The sequence below is a fragment of the Pongo pygmaeus genome, chromosome 9 (genome assembly GCF_028885625.2).
Source record: "Pongo pygmaeus isolate AG05252 chromosome 9, NHGRI_mPonPyg2-v2.0_pri, whole genome shotgun sequence".
Taxonomy (NCBI): domain Eukaryota; kingdom Metazoa; phylum Chordata; class Mammalia; order Primates; family Hominidae; genus Pongo; species Pongo pygmaeus.
In genome coordinates this window covers 72,641,549-72,658,652 of record NC_072382.2, presented here as the reverse complement: position 1 = coordinate 72,658,652, position 17,104 = coordinate 72,641,549, and the positions used below count along the sequence as shown (strand labels likewise).

The 17,104-nt window shown below is 45.6% G+C and overlaps 2 protein-coding genes across 12 annotated transcripts in view; one reads left to right on the top strand and one right to left on the bottom strand.

Moving 5' to 3' along the window:
* NUP98 (nucleoporin 98 and 96 precursor) overlaps nt 1–12,721 on the bottom strand; it is a 121,586-nt gene extending 108,865 nt beyond the window's left edge. For 2 of the 7 annotated variants that reach the window (XM_063671963.1, XM_063671965.1), the window contains exon 1: nt 8,390–8,490. In XM_063671963.1, coding sequence (XP_063528033.1) covers nt 8,390–8,418 — 29 coding nt within the window. In that variant the 5' untranslated portion in view covers nt 8,419–8,490. Of the gene's footprint in view, nt 1–8,389; nt 8,494–8,978; nt 9,097–12,546 lie in introns of those variants that run through there. The other 5 variants (XM_063671964.1, XM_054440114.2, XM_063671966.1 and 2 more) reach the window with 5 other exon arrangements.
* Nucleotides 12,722–12,877: 156 nt separating this feature from the next.
* PGAP2 (post-GPI attachment to proteins 2) overlaps nt 12,878–17,104 on the top strand; it is a 28,221-nt gene continuing 23,994 nt past the window's right edge. For 2 of the 5 annotated variants that reach the window (XM_063671976.1, XM_054440125.2), the window contains exon 1: nt 12,878–13,140. Coding sequence is in view for 3 of the 5 variants with exons in the window: in XM_054440142.2 (XP_054296117.1) it covers nt 13,002–13,168 (167 nt within the window). In the remaining 2 variants the exon portion in view is untranslated. Of the gene's footprint in view, nt 13,169–17,104 lie in introns of all 5 variants that reach the window. The other 3 variants (XM_054440142.2, XM_054440140.2, XM_054440141.2) reach the window with 2 other exon arrangements.

The window sequence follows — 17,104 nt, the reverse complement described above, 5'->3', positions numbered from 1 at the left end:
TACCTCTTATCTGCTAGGAGACAATAAATAAGTAAACTACTTTCAGTATAAAAACTCTGAAAACAATCATGCTCATCTGGATTTTGTGACAGGTATGATGATTTTTCTATTATAGCCACACAATGTATGTAAAGAGTAGTCTCTTCTTCTAGGAAACTCAGGCCGTGCTCATATAATAGAATTAAATATTGCATTTTGAGGTCTTCCCCAAATTCTAGTGTCCCACTAACACTTCTAGTCGTTCTAATACCCAAACATTTTGTGCAACACTGAAAAAGATAAGGCTGTCCCTTAAATAAATGCTTTACAGAAATATTCTCTCCTGAAATTTCCTAGGAAAAAAAAATTAAATACTTAAGTTCTTTATCTCAATATCCAAAAACTGAGTAACTCCTTTGATTAAACAAAGCTCACTAAAACCAGTGATTCTAGAGGGCCACATCAGAATTAGGTGGCAAGCTTTTCAAAATACAAACTCCAGCTGGTTACAGTGGCTGACGTCTGTAGATCCCAATGCTTTGGGAAGCTGAGGCAGGATGATCTGCTTAAAGCCAGACCAGCTCGGACAACACAGCAAGACTCTGTCTCTATTAAAAAAAAAAACAAAAAAAACCCAAAACAAAACCGAGGCATGGTGGTGCACACCTGTATGTAGCCCCAGCTACTAGTGAGGTTGAAGCTAGAGAATCACTTTAGCCCAGGAGTGCAGGCCTGCAGCAAGCTACAATGGTGCCACTGCACTCCAGCAAGCAAGCAAGCAAACAAAAATACAAACCCCCAGGCTCCATCCTAGAAATATTGAACCAAAATGTCTATGGCTGGGGTATAGACATTTGCATTCAGAAAAAGTTCAAGTTACTCTAAAGCACACCCTTGGCTGGGCGCGGTGGCTCACACCTGTAATTCCAACACTTTGGGAGGCAGAGGCGGGAGGATCACCTGAGGCCAGGAGTTCGAGACCAGCCTGGCCAAAAATACAAAAATTAGCTGGGAGTGGTGACAGGCGCCTGTACTCCCAGGTGGAGGCGCCTGTACTCAGGAGGCTGAGACAGGAGAATTGCTTGAACCCCAGAGGTGGAGCTTGCAGTGAGCTGAGATCGTGCCACTGCACTCCAGCCTGGGTGACAGAGTGAGACTCCGTCTCAAAAAATATAAATGAATAAAATTTAAAAAAAATTAAAAATACGGTTGTGGCAAAAAAAAAAAAAAACCACCAAAAAAAACCAATGGATTTTTGGCTTCTCATGAAAAACCTGATAATTAACCAAACTATGACTGTAATCACTTCATGGCAATGACAGGCTGAAGCTTAGTAGCAATTCCCTCTATCTACCTCTCTTCTGTGAGCACATGCACTCTCCAAAGTGCCACAATACCCACCCAATATCACTCATTTACATCAACTGCCTGGTTCCTGTGGGTTTTCAGTTTGTGACCACTGACCTCATCAGAAAAAGAACATGTAACATTTTACTTCCTCTATTAACAATAACAAGGCTGGATGCGGTGGCTCATTCCCGTAATCCCAGCACTTTGGGAGGCCAAGGTGGGCAGATCACTTGAGGCCAAGAGTTTGAGACCAGCTTGGCCAACATGGCAAAACCCCGCCTCTACTAAAAATACACAAATCAGCTGATAGTGGTGGTGCACACCTGTGATTCCAGCTACTCGGGTGGCTGAGACAGGAGAATCGCTTGAACTCAGGAAGCAGAGGTTGCAGTTAGTTGAGATCATGCCACTGCACTCCAGTCTGGGCAACACAGTGAGACTCTGTCTCAACAAATAACAAAAGATCTAGATAATACAGATATTTGCATTACTATTTTCCATTCCGTTTGGATTTTACTCCAAAAATGTAGTAAAATCCATTAAAAAAAAAAGTAATCCTAGAGACAGAAATAAACCCACTAAAGTTTAAAGGCATATCACATTTGAGCCTTTATCCTTTCAAATATGTTAAACTGGCCCAAGCTGAAACCCCCCCCAAGAAGAAATACAAGATAACATTTGAGTTTTTACTATGTCCCAGGCACTGTTCTAATGCTGTTTATGAATTATCTCATGTAAACCTCCCAAGAATCCAATGATGTAGGTATTTTTCTCTCTATTTTACAAGGAAGAAATTAAGGCACAAGAATCTATTTGCCCAAGACAAAGCTATTGTTGACCCCAGCAGCCAATGCTTCTAGAGTTTAGAGCCTAGAGCTCCTAGAGAAAGAACACTGCCAATTAAAGGGAAATGACCTTGCATTCACTATAAATGGGGAACCTACAAAACCAACAATTGGTACTACAGATCCAGCACTATCAGGGAAAGACACTTCTCTGGCAAATATGGGAGTTCTAAGCACCAGAAATAATCTCTTTTATGGAGTAAGGATAATTTATAAGGTATACCCATGGCAAAGATGAAATTTACAACAAAGATTAACCTTTCTCCTTTTTTTCTTTATGAATGGACTTACTTATATCCACTGCAGGTTTTTCTTTTTGGTATATTTAAAAAGAAAAAAGAAAAATGAAGTAGTGTTATATAGAAAAAAGACCTTTAACTTTACCCTTAATTTTACTCTGTCCTCTATGCTCAAAAATCTCCTAATAATTCAGATTCTCAGATACAAGAAGTAGCCTTATAATACACCCAGTAGTCCAATCAATGGACAGACATATATTCTGACACTGTCCAAACTGAAGTTCTATACACTGATATACTGTTTTACATATCTAACTTTTGTGATCTCTGTGAACTCTGGGTACAATGACAAAATTTAGTTTTCCACCCAGAAAAGTGGTGGATATCCTGAAATGTGGTCAAAATGTTTACAACTCCAGGCAAATGTCAACTTTAAGACTATCTGAAAGACTATGCAAGCTTCCCAAGACATTTCCAATTTGCTGCTAACTCCAGACACGAATGAGAAGTAGTTTTTCCTTTCCACTTCATTAAGCTCCTTTGTATCAAAGCTAGCAAACAGCAAAAACAATAAATATTTATTAGATGAATGGACTAGTATAGTACTTCCCACTTTACAAAGCATTTTTTCATACATCCTCTCATCTAATCTTCACAAAAATACTAGAAGAGGCAAGGATTATCACACACAGTCAAACTGAATGAAAATTTTTGCCTTAGACAAGAAAAGCGGGCTGGGAAAGGAGGCTGGGTGGAATTCTAGGAAGAAGAGATTAATTAGCCTAGTGTAACCTAATAACATATCCCAACAAAACTATCTGGAACATTCTGTTTTACAGTATCCTCCCTAGGATAGATCTTTGATCAAGCCATTCCCTTGGTTCTATAGAACATCATATCCTCTCTAAGGCCGGGCATGGTGGCTCAACGTCTGTAATCCCAGCACTTTGGAGGCTGAGGTGGGCAGATCACCTGAGGTCAGCAGTTCGAGACCAGCCTGGCCAATACGGTGAAACCCCCGTCTCTACTAAAAATACAAACATTAGCCAGAAGCGGTGGCACACGCCTGTAATCCCAGCTACTCGAGAGACTGAGGCAGGAGAGTCGCTCGAACCTGGGAGGCAGAGGTTGCAGTGAGCCAAGATCATTCCAGCCTGGGTAACAGAGCAAGATGCTGTCTCAAACAAAAAAAAAAGAACATCATACCCTCTCTAAAAATCGCATCTCCTTTTCTTCCTAAAAATTGTTGCTCAAGCCTCACCTGCTTTCACAAGACTGCCGCACACCCTTAAACTCTTTATTAGTATAAAAACACTTTAAAGGCCGGGCATGGTGGCTCATGTCTGTAATCCCAGCACTCCGGGAGGCTGAGGCGGGCAGATCACGAGGTCAAGAGATCGAGACCATCCTGGCCAACATGGTGAAACTCCGTCTCTACTGAAAATACAAAAATTAGCTGGGCATGGTGGTGTGTGCCTCTAGTCCCAGCTACTTGGGAGGCTGAGGCAGGAGAATCACTTGAATCCGGGAGGCGGAGGTTGCAGTGAGCCGAGATCGGGCCACTGCACTCCAGCCTGGTGACAGAGCCAGACTCCGTCTCAAAAAAATGAAACACTTTACTTCCCCTCCTCCTTTCCAACCCCGATTACGTAAACTAGTGTCTCTCAGCTGCTTTTAGTTATGCAATATATTTGTTATTATACCTGCCACCTGAGTGTTTTACCTGTTTGCTGCTCTGGGAAAAAAAATGTCTTGACTTTGCTCACTGGGTATAAATTAATTTTAAATAGTCCATAGCATCTTACATAAGCTCCTTCCTAACAGCAATGAGTAGCATTTTTTTTCATCCCCTTAACATAACCTTAATCATTTTAGAGTGAAGAGTACATTAGCTTTGGTGTAAGACATCTGTGTTTAAAACCATCACTCGGCTAGGCACGGTGGCTCACACCTGTAATCCCAGCACTTTGGAAGGCCAAGGCTGGTGGGTCACCTGAGCTCAGGAGTTCGAGCCCAGCCTGGCCTACATGGTGAAACCCCGTCTCTACTAACAATACAAAAATTAGCCTACATGCCTGTAATCCCAGCTACTCAGGAGGCTGAGGCAGGAGAATTGCTTGAACCTGGGAGGTGGAGGCTGCTGTGAGCCCAGATCGCGCCACTGCACTACAGCCTGGGTGACAAAAGTGAAATTCTGTCTCCAAAAATAAATAAATAAATTTCTAAAACGAAAGAATATATACCTAACTATTAAGAATCACTGTATAAGGCTGGGCACGGTGGCTCACGCATGTAATCCCGCCATTTTGGGAGGCCCAAAGTGGGCGGATCACCTGAGGTCAGTAGTTCAAGACCAGCCTGAGGAGCATGGAGAAACCATGTCTCTACTAAAAATACATAATTAGCCAGTTGTCGTGGCGCATGCCTGTCATCCCAGCTACTCGGGAGGCTGAGGCAGGAGAATCACTTGAACCCAGGAGGCAGAGATTGCAGTGAGCCAAGATCGTGCCACTGCACTCCAGCCTGGATAACAAGAGCGAAACTCCATCTCAAAAAAACAACCAAAAAAAACCTCTCAGTTACCATCACTGTGATTCTTAAAATCTAAAGTTAACTCAAAATAAAAAGTTAAAAAAATAAAAAATTCCTCTGCCACTTGCTACTGTAAGTCATAATATTCAATCTCTCAGACCTCAATTTCTACATCTGAACAATAGGGATTGTACAGCCTACACCAAAAGACTGGTAGGAGGACAAAGTTGCCTCAAACTAGAGCTCCTCAAAAGCAGCATTTTGTTTAGTTTTTCAACGGGTATTTTACAGGTATTTATAATTTAAAAGGTGTAATAAATGTCCCCTCACTCTAAACTTTGGTTCAATGGCTAGCTAGAATGCCATAATTTCTTATTTCTCAATGCTGAAGTGCCATCCACTGATCACTTAGCACAAGCATAAAGCACCACTGTAAACAAAAATCCCATCCCTGCACAAACACAATATATTGAGATTACTATGATCACTCAACCTCTTCCATCTATCTCACATCTCTATCTTTATTCCCAACTATCCATCTTTTTAATTTACAAATTCATTTATCTATCTTTTTTTCTTTTTTTTTTGGTTTTTGTTTTGAGACAAGGTCTCACTCTGTTGCCCAGGTTGGAATGCAGTGGCATGATGATGGCTCACTGCAGCCTGGACCTCCTGGGTTCAGGTGATCCTCCCACTTTAGCCTCCCAAGCAGCTGAGACCACAGGCATGTGCCACTATGTTGCCCAGGCTGGTCTCTAACTCCTGGACTCAAGCCATCTTCCTGCTTTGGCCTCCTAAAGTGCAGGGATTATAGGTGAGCCCCTGTGCCAGGCCCATTTACTTTTTTTTTTTTTTTTTTTTTTGAAGACAGAGTCTTGCTCTGTTGCCAGGCTGGAGTGCAGTGGCATGATCTCGGCTCACTGCAACCTCTGCCTCCTGGGTTCAAGTGATTTCCCTGCCTCAGCCTCCCGAGAAGATGGGACTACAGGCACCCACCACCATACCTGGTTAATTTTTTGTATTTTAGTAGAGATGGGGTTTCACCATGTTGGCCAGGATGGTCTCGATCTTCTGACCTTGTGATTTGCCCACCTCAGCCTCCCAAAGTGCTAGCATTACAGGTGTGAGCCACGGCACACGGCCCCATTTACCTATCAAGAAGGTTGAGTGTGCAAATACTAGTAAGCTCTGTGTCAAACGAAGTAAAACTAAAGATGTGAAGTGATGAGTGACTGTAACATTTACTGAGGATGAACTGTTCCCTTCATGAACAGACCAGCCCTAATTCAGGTGCTCAATTCTTCTCCCTTTGACTAATGATTTTCAAATATTTTTTAGCCATGAAACCCAACACATAAAACAGACATAAGCAGAAGCTGCTCCGGCTGAAGTGAAGAGGGAGTAGGTACAGCAGAACCCCACCAGCTCTGCCCTATGAAGCAGCTTAGGGCTCTATGAACCAATGTGAAATATTGTTCTAGATTAGCGGTTCTCAAAGTGTGACGCAAAGACCCCTAAAAGTCCCCAACACTTCTTCCAGGGGTTCGATGAAATCAAAACGATTTTCACAATAAAACTAAGTAACTTTGCCCTTTTTCTTTACTGTTCTAACCTCTGTGCTGAGGTGCAAAATCAATGGTGTGCAAAAATGCTGGAAACTCAACATGAATCAAAGCAACAACCCCAAATGGTGCTGAACCAACACTCACTGAATTCTTCACTGTCACCCATTTACAATATAAAAAATTCCACTTTCACTTAAAAGGGTCCTTAATGAAGCAGCAAAAATTATTAGTTGTATTATTTCTCAACACTACAGCACAATTCTTTTTAATTCGGTATTGGGAAATACTCAAAAACTTCTGCTTACTGAAATACAAAGGATATCAAGGGGCAAACCACCTGTGATTACTTTTGAAAGCTAAATGTAGTTGTTTTTCTCATGGAATACCATTTTAATTTTTTTTTTTTTGAGACGGAGTCTGGCTCTGTTGCCCAGGCTGGAGTGAAGTGATGCAATCTCGGCTCACTGCAAGCTCTGCCTCCCGGGTTCATGCTATTCTCCTGCCTCAGCCTCCCAAGTAACTGGGATTACAGGTGCCCGCCACCACGCCCAGCTAATTTTTTGTATTTTTAGTAGAGACGGGTTTTCACCGTGTTAGCCAGGATGGTCTTGATCTCCTGACCTTGTGATCCGCCCCCCTCAGCCTCCCAAAGTGCTGGGATTACAGGCGTGAAATTAGCCAGGCATGGTGGCACGCCCCTGTAGTCCCAGCTACTCGGGAGGCTGAGGAAGGAGAATGGCGTGAACCTGGGAAGTGGAGCTTGCAATGAGCCGAGATCGCGCCACTGCACTCCAGCCCGGGCGACAGAGCGAAACTCCATCTCAAAAAAAAAAAAAAACATGTATTCACCACTATCACGTCGTAAGCTTCTCAATTCTTAAAAAGACTTATCTGATGAGATGGGTGGAAACAGAAACAACTGTATAATTAAATTTGTCAACATTTGGAAGATCTGGGCCAGGTCGATGGGGCTCATGCCTGTAACCCAGCTCTTTAGGAGGCCGAGACGGGAAGATCACTTGAGGTCAGGAGTTCCAGACCAGCCATGGTCAACATGTTGAAACCCCATCTCTACAAAAAATACAAAAATTAGCCAGGTGTGGTGGTATACACCTGTAGTCCCAGCTACTCAGGAGGCTGAGGCATGAGAATCACCTGAACCCGGAATGCAGAGGTTACAGTGAGCCAAGATTGTGCCACGACACTCCAACCCGGGTGACAAAGCGAGACTCTGTCTCAAAAACAAACAAACAAAAAAAAACAACAAAAAAAGAAGATCTGCATAACTCAGTAAATCAATAATTTCAAAACCAACACGCATGTTATAAAATCACAGAAGTGTAAAGGTACATTCAAAGTACAACACAGACCAATGGTTTTTAATGCAACAGAGTACAAAAGTTCAATGACACAGTTTCAGATTCCATACTGTAATGAACCTTTAAAAAGGTCTGAGGCGGGGCATGGTGGCTCACGTCTGAAATCCCAGCACTTTGGGAGGTCAAGGCGGGCGGATCACTTGAGGCCAGGAGTTCAAACCCAACATAGCGAAACCCCATCTCTACTAAAAATACAAAAAATTAGCCCAGCGTGGTGATGTGCACCTGTAGTCCCAGCAACTCAGGAGGCTGAGGCAGGAGAATCGCTTGAACCTGGGAGACGGAGGTTGGAGTACGCTGAGATAGCGCCACTGCACTTCAACTTGGGCAACAGAGCAAGACTCCGTCTCAAAAAAAACAAACAAATAAAAAGGTTTGACTGTAGTGTCAAAGAGCAGTTAGAATTATCTGAAAAGGCTATTAAAATACTCTTCTCTTTTCCAACTATGTATCTGTATGAGGCTAGATTTTCTTCATATTCTTCAATCAAAACAACATACCATGTGTCAGAATGCAAAGACTGGTACATTTAGAGGTCTTCTTTTTTTTATGATACGGAGTCTTGCTCTGTCACCCAGGATGAAGCACAGTGGTGCCATCTGCGCTCACTGCAACCTCTGCCTCCTGGGTTCAAGCAATTCTCTGCCTCAGCCTCCCAGTAGCTGGGACTACAGGTGCATGTAACTGTGCCCAACTAATTTTTGTATTTTTAGTAGATTCAGGGTTTCACTATGTTGGCCAGGATGGTCTCAAACTCCTAACCTTGTGATCCACCCGCTTCAGCCTCCCAAAGTGCTGGGATTACAGGTGTGAGCCACCACGCTCGGCCAGCTACCGCTATATTTTTAAGAATTTTTCTTTCCTTACTAAAAAAAACTGCAAGTATTTCCCATTACACTGAATTAAGTACAAATTCTTCAATGTGGTAATTATGGCTGGGCATGGTGGCTCACGCCTGTAATCCCAGCACTTTGGGAGGCCGAAGCAGGTGGATTGCTTGAGGTCAGGAGTTCCAGATCAGCCTGGCTAACATGGTGAAACCCTGTCTTTACTAAAAATACAAAATTAGCTGGGCATGGTGGCACGCACCTGTAATCCAGCTACTCGGGAGGCTGAGGCAAGAAAATTGCTTGAACCCAGGAGGCAGAGGTTGCAGCGAGCCAAGATCACGTCATTGCACTCCAGCCTGGGCAACAAGAGCGAAACTCTGTCTCAAAAAAAAAAAAAAAATTATAAAATAAATAAATAAATAAATAAATACATTTGAAATACTTCCACTAAAGTAGGAGTCTCAATCAAGGGCAATTCTGACAATTTCTTCAGACATTCCTGATCATTACAACCAGCAGAGGATGTGTTATGGGTATCTAATGGGTAGAGGTAGGAATGTTGCTAAATATCCTACAATATACAACAGAGACCCCACGATAATTATCTGGCCCAAAGTCTCAAAAGTTCCAAAGCTGAGAAACCTTTCTCTAGAGCCATACTGTGCCAAATACTTAGGGTCAATTTCAAACAAAAAGAATGCACCAAGTTCTCAGGAAATGTTTACCTACCTTGCCTCTAATACGTACTGTTTTGTTTTGTTTCAGAGTCTCGCTGTCGCCCAGGCTGGAGTGCAGTGGCACCATCTCGGCTCACTGCAACCTCCACCTCCCGAGTTCAAGCAATTCTCCTCCCTCAGCCTCCAGAGTAGCTGGGACAACGGGCGCGTGCTGCCGCGCCCAGCTAATTTTTCGTATTTTTTTTTAAGTAGAGATGGGGTTTCACCATGTTGCCCAGGCTGGTCTCAAACTCCTGAGCTCAGGCAATCCACCCGCCTTGGCCTCCCAAAGTGCTAGGATTACAGGCGTGAACCACCACACCACGCCTTTGTTTTGTTTTGAGACACAGCCTCACGTGGCTTCCCAGGCCGGAACGCAGTGGTGCAATCACAGCACTGCAGCCTCAATCTCCCGGGCTCTGGTGTTTCTTTGATTTCAGCCTCCTGAGTAGCTGGAGTACAGGTGCATGCCACCATACCTGCCTAATTTTTGTATTTTTCATAGAGACAGGGTTTCCCCATGTTGCCCAGGCTAGTCTTGAACTTCTGGGCTCAGGCAATCCACCTGCCTTGACCTTCGAAGTGCTGGGATTACAGGAGTGAGTGACCATGCTCAGCCAATACTTATCCTGAAATCTCTGAGTTTCTTAGTTCCCTAACCTTTCAACAAATTGCATAACTCCATATAGTCTCATTATTGGAAATTAAACATTAGTGCCATCATTCTTTACTTTCCAGGTTAACTACCACCACATAAATCATATTACAAGAAAATAATATAATTTTTCAAAGCTGTAAATTTAGTTCCTTAAAAATTCTACTTGCTCTTAGTTATCTAGGACCTAGTAGACATAAACAAAGTCAGGTACTGACTGGGCACAGTGGCTCATACCTGTAATCCCAGCAATTTGGGAGGCTGAGGTGGGGGATGGCTTGAGCCCAGGAATTCGATACCAGCCTGGGCAACATTGCGAAACCCTGTCTCTACCCAAAAAATACAAAAAAATATTAGCTGGGTACGGTGGTGCACACCTGTGGTCCCAGCTACTTGGGAGGCTGAGGTGGGAGGATTGTTTGAGCCCAGGAGGTAGAGGCTGCTGTGAACCGAGATTGCGCCACTGCACTCTAGCCTGGGTGATGGAGTGAGACCCTATCTCATTAAATAAATAAATAAACAAATAAATGTCAGGGACCAAAGTATCACATAACATATAAACAGCAGGAACCATCTTATCTGGGCCCCATATTTCAGGAGCCTCTCTATTGACTACTGTTAGGTATAACTCCTCCATATTTGTCTATTCATTCAAGTAAACACACTTACTGAGGGCCTACTATGTGGCAAGCAACTGGACAACAAAGATAAGATGAAAATATTTTACCAGCCTAATAAAAAAAACAGCTAAAATAAAAATGATATGTGCTATAAATAGAAGTATCAAATAAGTGTTATGGAAGCTTGCAGAGAAGAGAATGCCAAGAAAAGCTTCCCAGAAGAGGGTGATGCTTGAACTGAGAAAATGTCACGGAAAACATACCCTGTTCACGTTTTACTATTTATTTAGACTACGATTCTCTTCTGCACTACTAGTTTTGAGTTTATGCTTTGTCATCTATACAAGAGCAAAGTAACAATCTTACTGATGTGAACAGAACCAAGGGTCGACTAATTCAATTTCATCAAATCTGAAGAGTCAAAAATAATAATTTTACCCAAGCATTTCCCAGTACCTTTATCCTGTCCAACCTCTAGTTTTGGTTTTTAAGTACCCTAACTTCCTCCACCAGGTAAACATACTGTAACCCAGTTAATTCGAGTTTCTGTTTGAATTGACAAGACCGTCACAGGGAATGATCACTGCTCTTTTCTCTCTTTATTCCAGTTAGCTTCTTCCTCCAAAACGGAGTTTTATTTCCTCACCTTATTCTACTATAATACTTCACTTTGAATTCTGTACCTGAAAAGAGCCATGAGTTCCGAGGTACAACTACTACAAACGGACTCCTGCCTGGCTTTCTAAGTCTTGTCAATATTTCCTGCTTTCTATGCCAGTACTGTTATAAATCCCTAACTGACTCCGAGTCCTCATCAGCTGACACAAGTCAAAAAAATTCAGATTTAGAAAGGGAAACAATGGCTTGTAGTTTTATCGATTTGTTTCCGATACATAACAACGCTGACATTCTTTAACCATCTTCTAAGTTTAGTTCTCAAGGTCTAGGTTAGGGTACCACTAACGAAGCTTCCACCTTACCCGTGAACAGAGCTGGTAGCAACTAAACGGAAAACGCTGTGAAGACTGTATCTACGTTTAGCTACCTAATGTCCATGCCGCACCGACCTCCTAAAGGGAATTCTTAATAATGGGAGACTGAAATATCCAGGGAGGATGAGGTAGTAGAAAAATTTTTAGACTGTCAAAGATCTGGCATTGGCTAATCCTGCCTGTTACTCCGGACCTCGGTTTCCCCATCTACAAAACTGATGTAAGGTAGGCGGATTGACTTAAACAATTTCTAAAGTCCTTATGGCTATAGTAATCCAGAAACTCAATCTTTCTCCTCATCTGGCTTTTACACTGAACACGTGGGAAAATAGAAAAGAACCTTTTGCTCCACCGAACCGACTCCTATTCTCAGATATTATCTTAAAAATCTCCCAAACTTCGGACTCACCATAATCCTCGGGGTGCCCACTTCCCTTATGGAGAAGCCAAGGCAAATAAAGCCCAGGCCCACATGACGGTCAAGGAAGTGCGGGGCAGACCGTATTCAGGGTCTCAAGGCGCTGACCCCGGAAAGGCCAGCCCACCGTGGGGTTCCTACACCACTGAATGAATGAGTACAACCAGACAAACGCCCACTCGCGTGGGCAGCAACTGTAGACCTCCAGGCCTAGACCCCACTGATATCCATTCTCTCCCAGGGCCTCCAAACCCGGGCCTCCCGGCCTCCGGGCCCTCAGTACCGCCCCTCTCTGAGGCCAGAAGGTCGCGCCGCGGCGCGAGACTTCGAAGCGGAGAGGCCCTGGGACGCCCCGCGCGTCCGCCCGCCTGGAAGGGAGGAGAAACCTGCCGGTCTCGGCCGCTGCAGCTCGGGCTCCCGACTTACCGCGGTTCGGTGAGGAAGGGGAAGTGTCAGGAGTCCGGGCCCAGGCCCGTATGCCACCCGCCGCTCACAGAGGAGCGCGCGGCCCCCACGAAACCGTCGCCGCCGCCGCTACCACCCCTGCTACCGACCGCCGCTTCGGGCGCAGCGCGCAGAGGGCCCCACTGCGTCACACGCCGCCCGGCGTCAGAGGCTCGTTGCGAGCGCTCCGCCCTCGCCGTCCGCGAATTGGTGGATGCGGCCGCCACTCTGGGTCGACCCTGTTATTCATTGGGCAACGCGTCTTTTGAAACCGAACGTGAGGGGGGAAGGGGCGAGAGGGAAGAGGAGGGGCACAAGGAGTTCGGGGAGGCACAGGGTAGGAGCGGTGAGAGGGCCGTGGAGTCCCGCCCCTCGCCGCCGCGGTTGGCGGGAGCGAGTCGTGACGTCACACAGGGCCTCTCGAAGTGGGCTTGTGAATGGCTAGATTGGGAAGCACCGGCGGGGTGTCGGGAAGAGTGGTGACGCAACATAGAGACTCCGCCCCCTTCCTTGGAGCGCTGCGACACGGGCTGAGGGAGCTCGGGCCAATCAGAGGGACGGCCCCAGAATGGCATGGTAACTATTCGACCCTTTCCTTGCCCCGGTCCGCGGGCGCTGCTGGGAAGGCTTCCTAGTCTCTCTGCCCGCACTTCCTGCCCAGACCACGTGCGGAGCCTGAGGGCCCTCTTGGAAGGTCTGTCTGTCCAAAGAGTTTGCCTGAGGCTGCTTCAGGGCCCTAAATCCTGACCCTATTCTCTCCTGACCCATGCTTGCCCCAGCACATTCTTTCCCTCCCTGAATTTCTAGGATAGACATTAGGAGCATTAGAGATGCCCTAAGGGACTGTCCCACCAAAGGGCCTGGTACAAATGAGGATTGTTGGAACGTCTTTCCCAGCTGCACGTGGAGAATCCCTAATTCTTTTTTTTTCTTTTTCTCTTGAGATGAAGTCTCGCGTTGTCGCCTAGGCTGGAGTGCATTGGCGCAATCTCGGCTCACTGCAACCTCTGCCTCCCGGGTTCAAGCGATTCTCCTGCCTTAGCCTCCCAAGTAGCTGGGATTACAGGCGTCCGCCACCAGGCCCAGCTAATTTTTGTATTTATAGTAGAGACGGAGGTTTCACCGTGTTGGTCAGGCTGGTCTCGAACTCCTGACCTCAAGTGATCCACCCGTCTCGGCCTCCCAAAGTGCTGGGATTACAGACGTGAGCCACCTCGCCCATGAACTACTTTTTTTTTTTTTTTTTTTTTGAGATGGAGTCTTGGTCTGTCCCCTCTTTCTCCCAGGCTGGAGTGCAGTGGCACGATCTCGGCTCACTGCAATCTCCGCCTCCCAGGTACAAGAGATTCTCCTGCCGTAGCCTCCCGTGTAGCTAGGATTACAGGCACTCGCCGCCGCGCCCGGCTAATTTTGTATTTTTAGTAGAGACGGGGTTTCGCCATGTTTGCCAGGCTGGTCTCGAACTCCGGAACTCAGGTGATCCGCCCACCTCTGCTTCCCACAGTGCTGGCCTTACAGGCGTGAGCCACCGCGCCCAGCCGAACCCCTACTTATTCTTAAAGGACGGGTATTTCAAATGTTCCCATCTTCTCAGTGATACATTTGCCAAGCTTTCCCAACGAGTTGAGCTAATGCTTGGGCAGGCCTCTGTTAAAGCGTTGTCACTTTGTATCCTATTATTTACCCTCGGTTTTCTGTGCCTTGGGCTCTTGGAAGTCCTCCTGGGGCCTCGAGTGAAAGGTGGGCATTTTCTAGAAACTAGACCTGTTTAGTGACTTAGAGTCTCATAGCAGGAGCTGTGCGCAGAAAGCAAAGCGTATACTGGCCGGGCTGGTGGCTCACGCCTGTAATCCCAGCACTTTGGGAGGCTGAGGCGGGCAGATCATTTGAGGCCAGGAGTTCGAGACCAGCCTGGCCAACATGATGCAAACCATGTCTCTACTAAAAATACAAAAATTGGTCAGGCATGGTGGTGGGCACCTATAATCCCAGCTGCTTCTCGGTTTGCTGAGGCACGAGAATCGCTTGAACCAGGGAGGCGGAGATTACAGTGAGCGGAGATCCTGCCACCGCGCTCCAGAGTGATCTCAAAAAAATTTTTAAAAAAACCTCCACCACTACCTCTTTGTGAGACATGAATGCAAAATTGAACTGGGCTTTACCTAAAATGTAAATGAGTTTAAAGCCATCTGGGTTTTCGGTGATGGCAAGGGATTAGAGATAATTGATTTGTTTGTTTAAAAAATGGGAGACTGGGAGTGGTGGCTCACGCCTGTAATCCCAGCACTGGGGAGTTCAAGGTAGGAGGATCACTTGAACCCAGGAGTTCGAGACAAGCTCGGGCAACATAGTGAGTCCCCACCTATACAAAAAATTAACCAAGGCCAGGTGTGGTGGCAAGCGCCTGTAGTCCCAGCTACTAGGGAGGCTGAAGTAGGAGGATCGTTTGAGCCCAAGAGGTTAAAGCTGCAGTGAGCTGTGATTACAGTCACGCCACTCCCGCCTGGGCAACAAACAGAGGGAGCCTCCAACTGGGGGAAAAAAAAAAGGTGGTGGGTTGTAAAGATGGAATAAGATGGTGGATGGAAGAAACATGGTACATTGTAGGTGCTCAGTAGATACTTGAAGGAAGAAGAAAATCAATATGTGGTTGGCCAAATAGTAAAGTTACTTTAAACAACTGACTGCAGCCATCTTCCCCCAACTCCTCCATCCAAAACAGCCCTCCTTTACAACCACACTCCCTTGCCTTTGCTGGACTTTAGAAAGTCATTAACTCTCCCTAGATAGTTACAGTAGCTTCATAACTGCCCTCTAGAACATTTGATTTCTTGCCCATTAATCTCCAAGCCCAATTATTTTTAAGCCTCTCCTCTACTGACTTATTTTGGTGTCCCTAAGGCAGGGCACATAGTTGGTACACATTAGATATTTGATGCACGAATGAGTGAATTATTTTCTTCAGTTGGGGATTAGTAGAAGTGTTGGACTTTGAGTCAGAGAACCCTGGTTTAAATCTGGATGCAGATTTCATTTAATTCAGTTTAAATTTATTTATTAATTAAATTTAATTCAGTTTAATTTAATTAAGAAATTTGGGCCAGGCGGGATGGCTCACGCCTGTAATCCCAGCACTTTGGGAGGCCGAGGCGGGCGGATCACGAGGTCAGGAGATCGAGACCAGCCTGGCTAACAGAGGGAAACCCCGTCTCTACTAAAAATACAAAAAAAATTAGCCGGGGTGTGGTGGCACGCCCCGTAGTCCCAGCTACTTAGGAGGCTGAGGCAGGAGAATTGCTTGAACCTGGGAGGCAGAGGTTGCAGTGAGCTGAGATCGAGCCACTGCACTCCATCCTGGTCCACAGAGTGAGACTCCGTCTCAAAAAAAAAAAAAAGAAATTTAGGCAAATTTCCTGCCGGGAACGGTGGCTCACGCCTGTAATCCCAGCACTTTTGGAGGCTGACGCAGGTGGATCACCTGAGGTCAGGAGTTTGAAACCCGCCTGGCCAACATGGTGAAATCCTGTCTCTACTAAATATACAAAAAATTAGCCGGGTGTGGTGGCTCATGCCTGTAATCCCAGCTACTTGGGAGGCTGAGGGAGGAGAATTGCTTGAACCGGGGAGGCAGAGGTTGCGGTGAGCTGAGATGGCGCCATTGCACTCCAGCGTGGGCAACAAGAGTGAAAGTCTGTCTTCAAAAAAAAAGAAAAGAAAGGAAAGAAAAAGAAATTTGGGCAAATTTCCTAATCCCTCTGAACCTCAATTTTCTTTTGTATAAAATGGAGATAACAACCACATTTGCCTTACAGGGTCGTAGTGAGAATTAAAAGAGAATACATTTAAAGCACTTAGCATAGTATCTGGCACACATAAGGCCTCAATAAATGGTATTGTTTGCATTATTTAAAAATGTATCCCGGCCGGTCATGGTGGCTCAAGCCTGTAATCCCAGCACCTTGGGAGGCCGAGGCGGGCGGATCACGAGGTCAGGAGATCAAGACCATCCTGGCTAACACGGTGAAACCCCGTCTCTACTAAAAATACAAAAAATTAGCCGGGCGCGGTGGCAGGCGCCTGTAGTCCCAGCTATTCGGGAGGCTGAGGCAGGAGAATGCCGTGAACCTGGGAGGCAGAGCTTGCAGTGAGCCAAGATCGCACCACTGCACTCCAGCCTGGGCGACAGAGCAAGACTCCATCTCAAAAAAAAAAAATGTTTCCGGGCACAGTGGCTCACTCCTGTAATCCCAGCACTTTGAGAGGCCGAGGCGGGCAGATCACCGGAGATCAGGAGTTCAAGACCAGCCTGGCCAACACAGCGAAACCTCATCTCTACTAAAAATAAAAAAATTAGCCAGGCGTAGTGGCCCACGCCTGTAATCCCAGCTAGTCGGGAGGCTGAGGCAGGAGAATCACTTGAACCCAGGAGGTGGAGGTTGCAGTGAGCCAAGATTGCACCACCATACTCCGGCCTCAGCCTGTGTGACAGAGGGAGATTCTGTCTATAAATAAATAAATAAATAAATAAATAAATAAATAA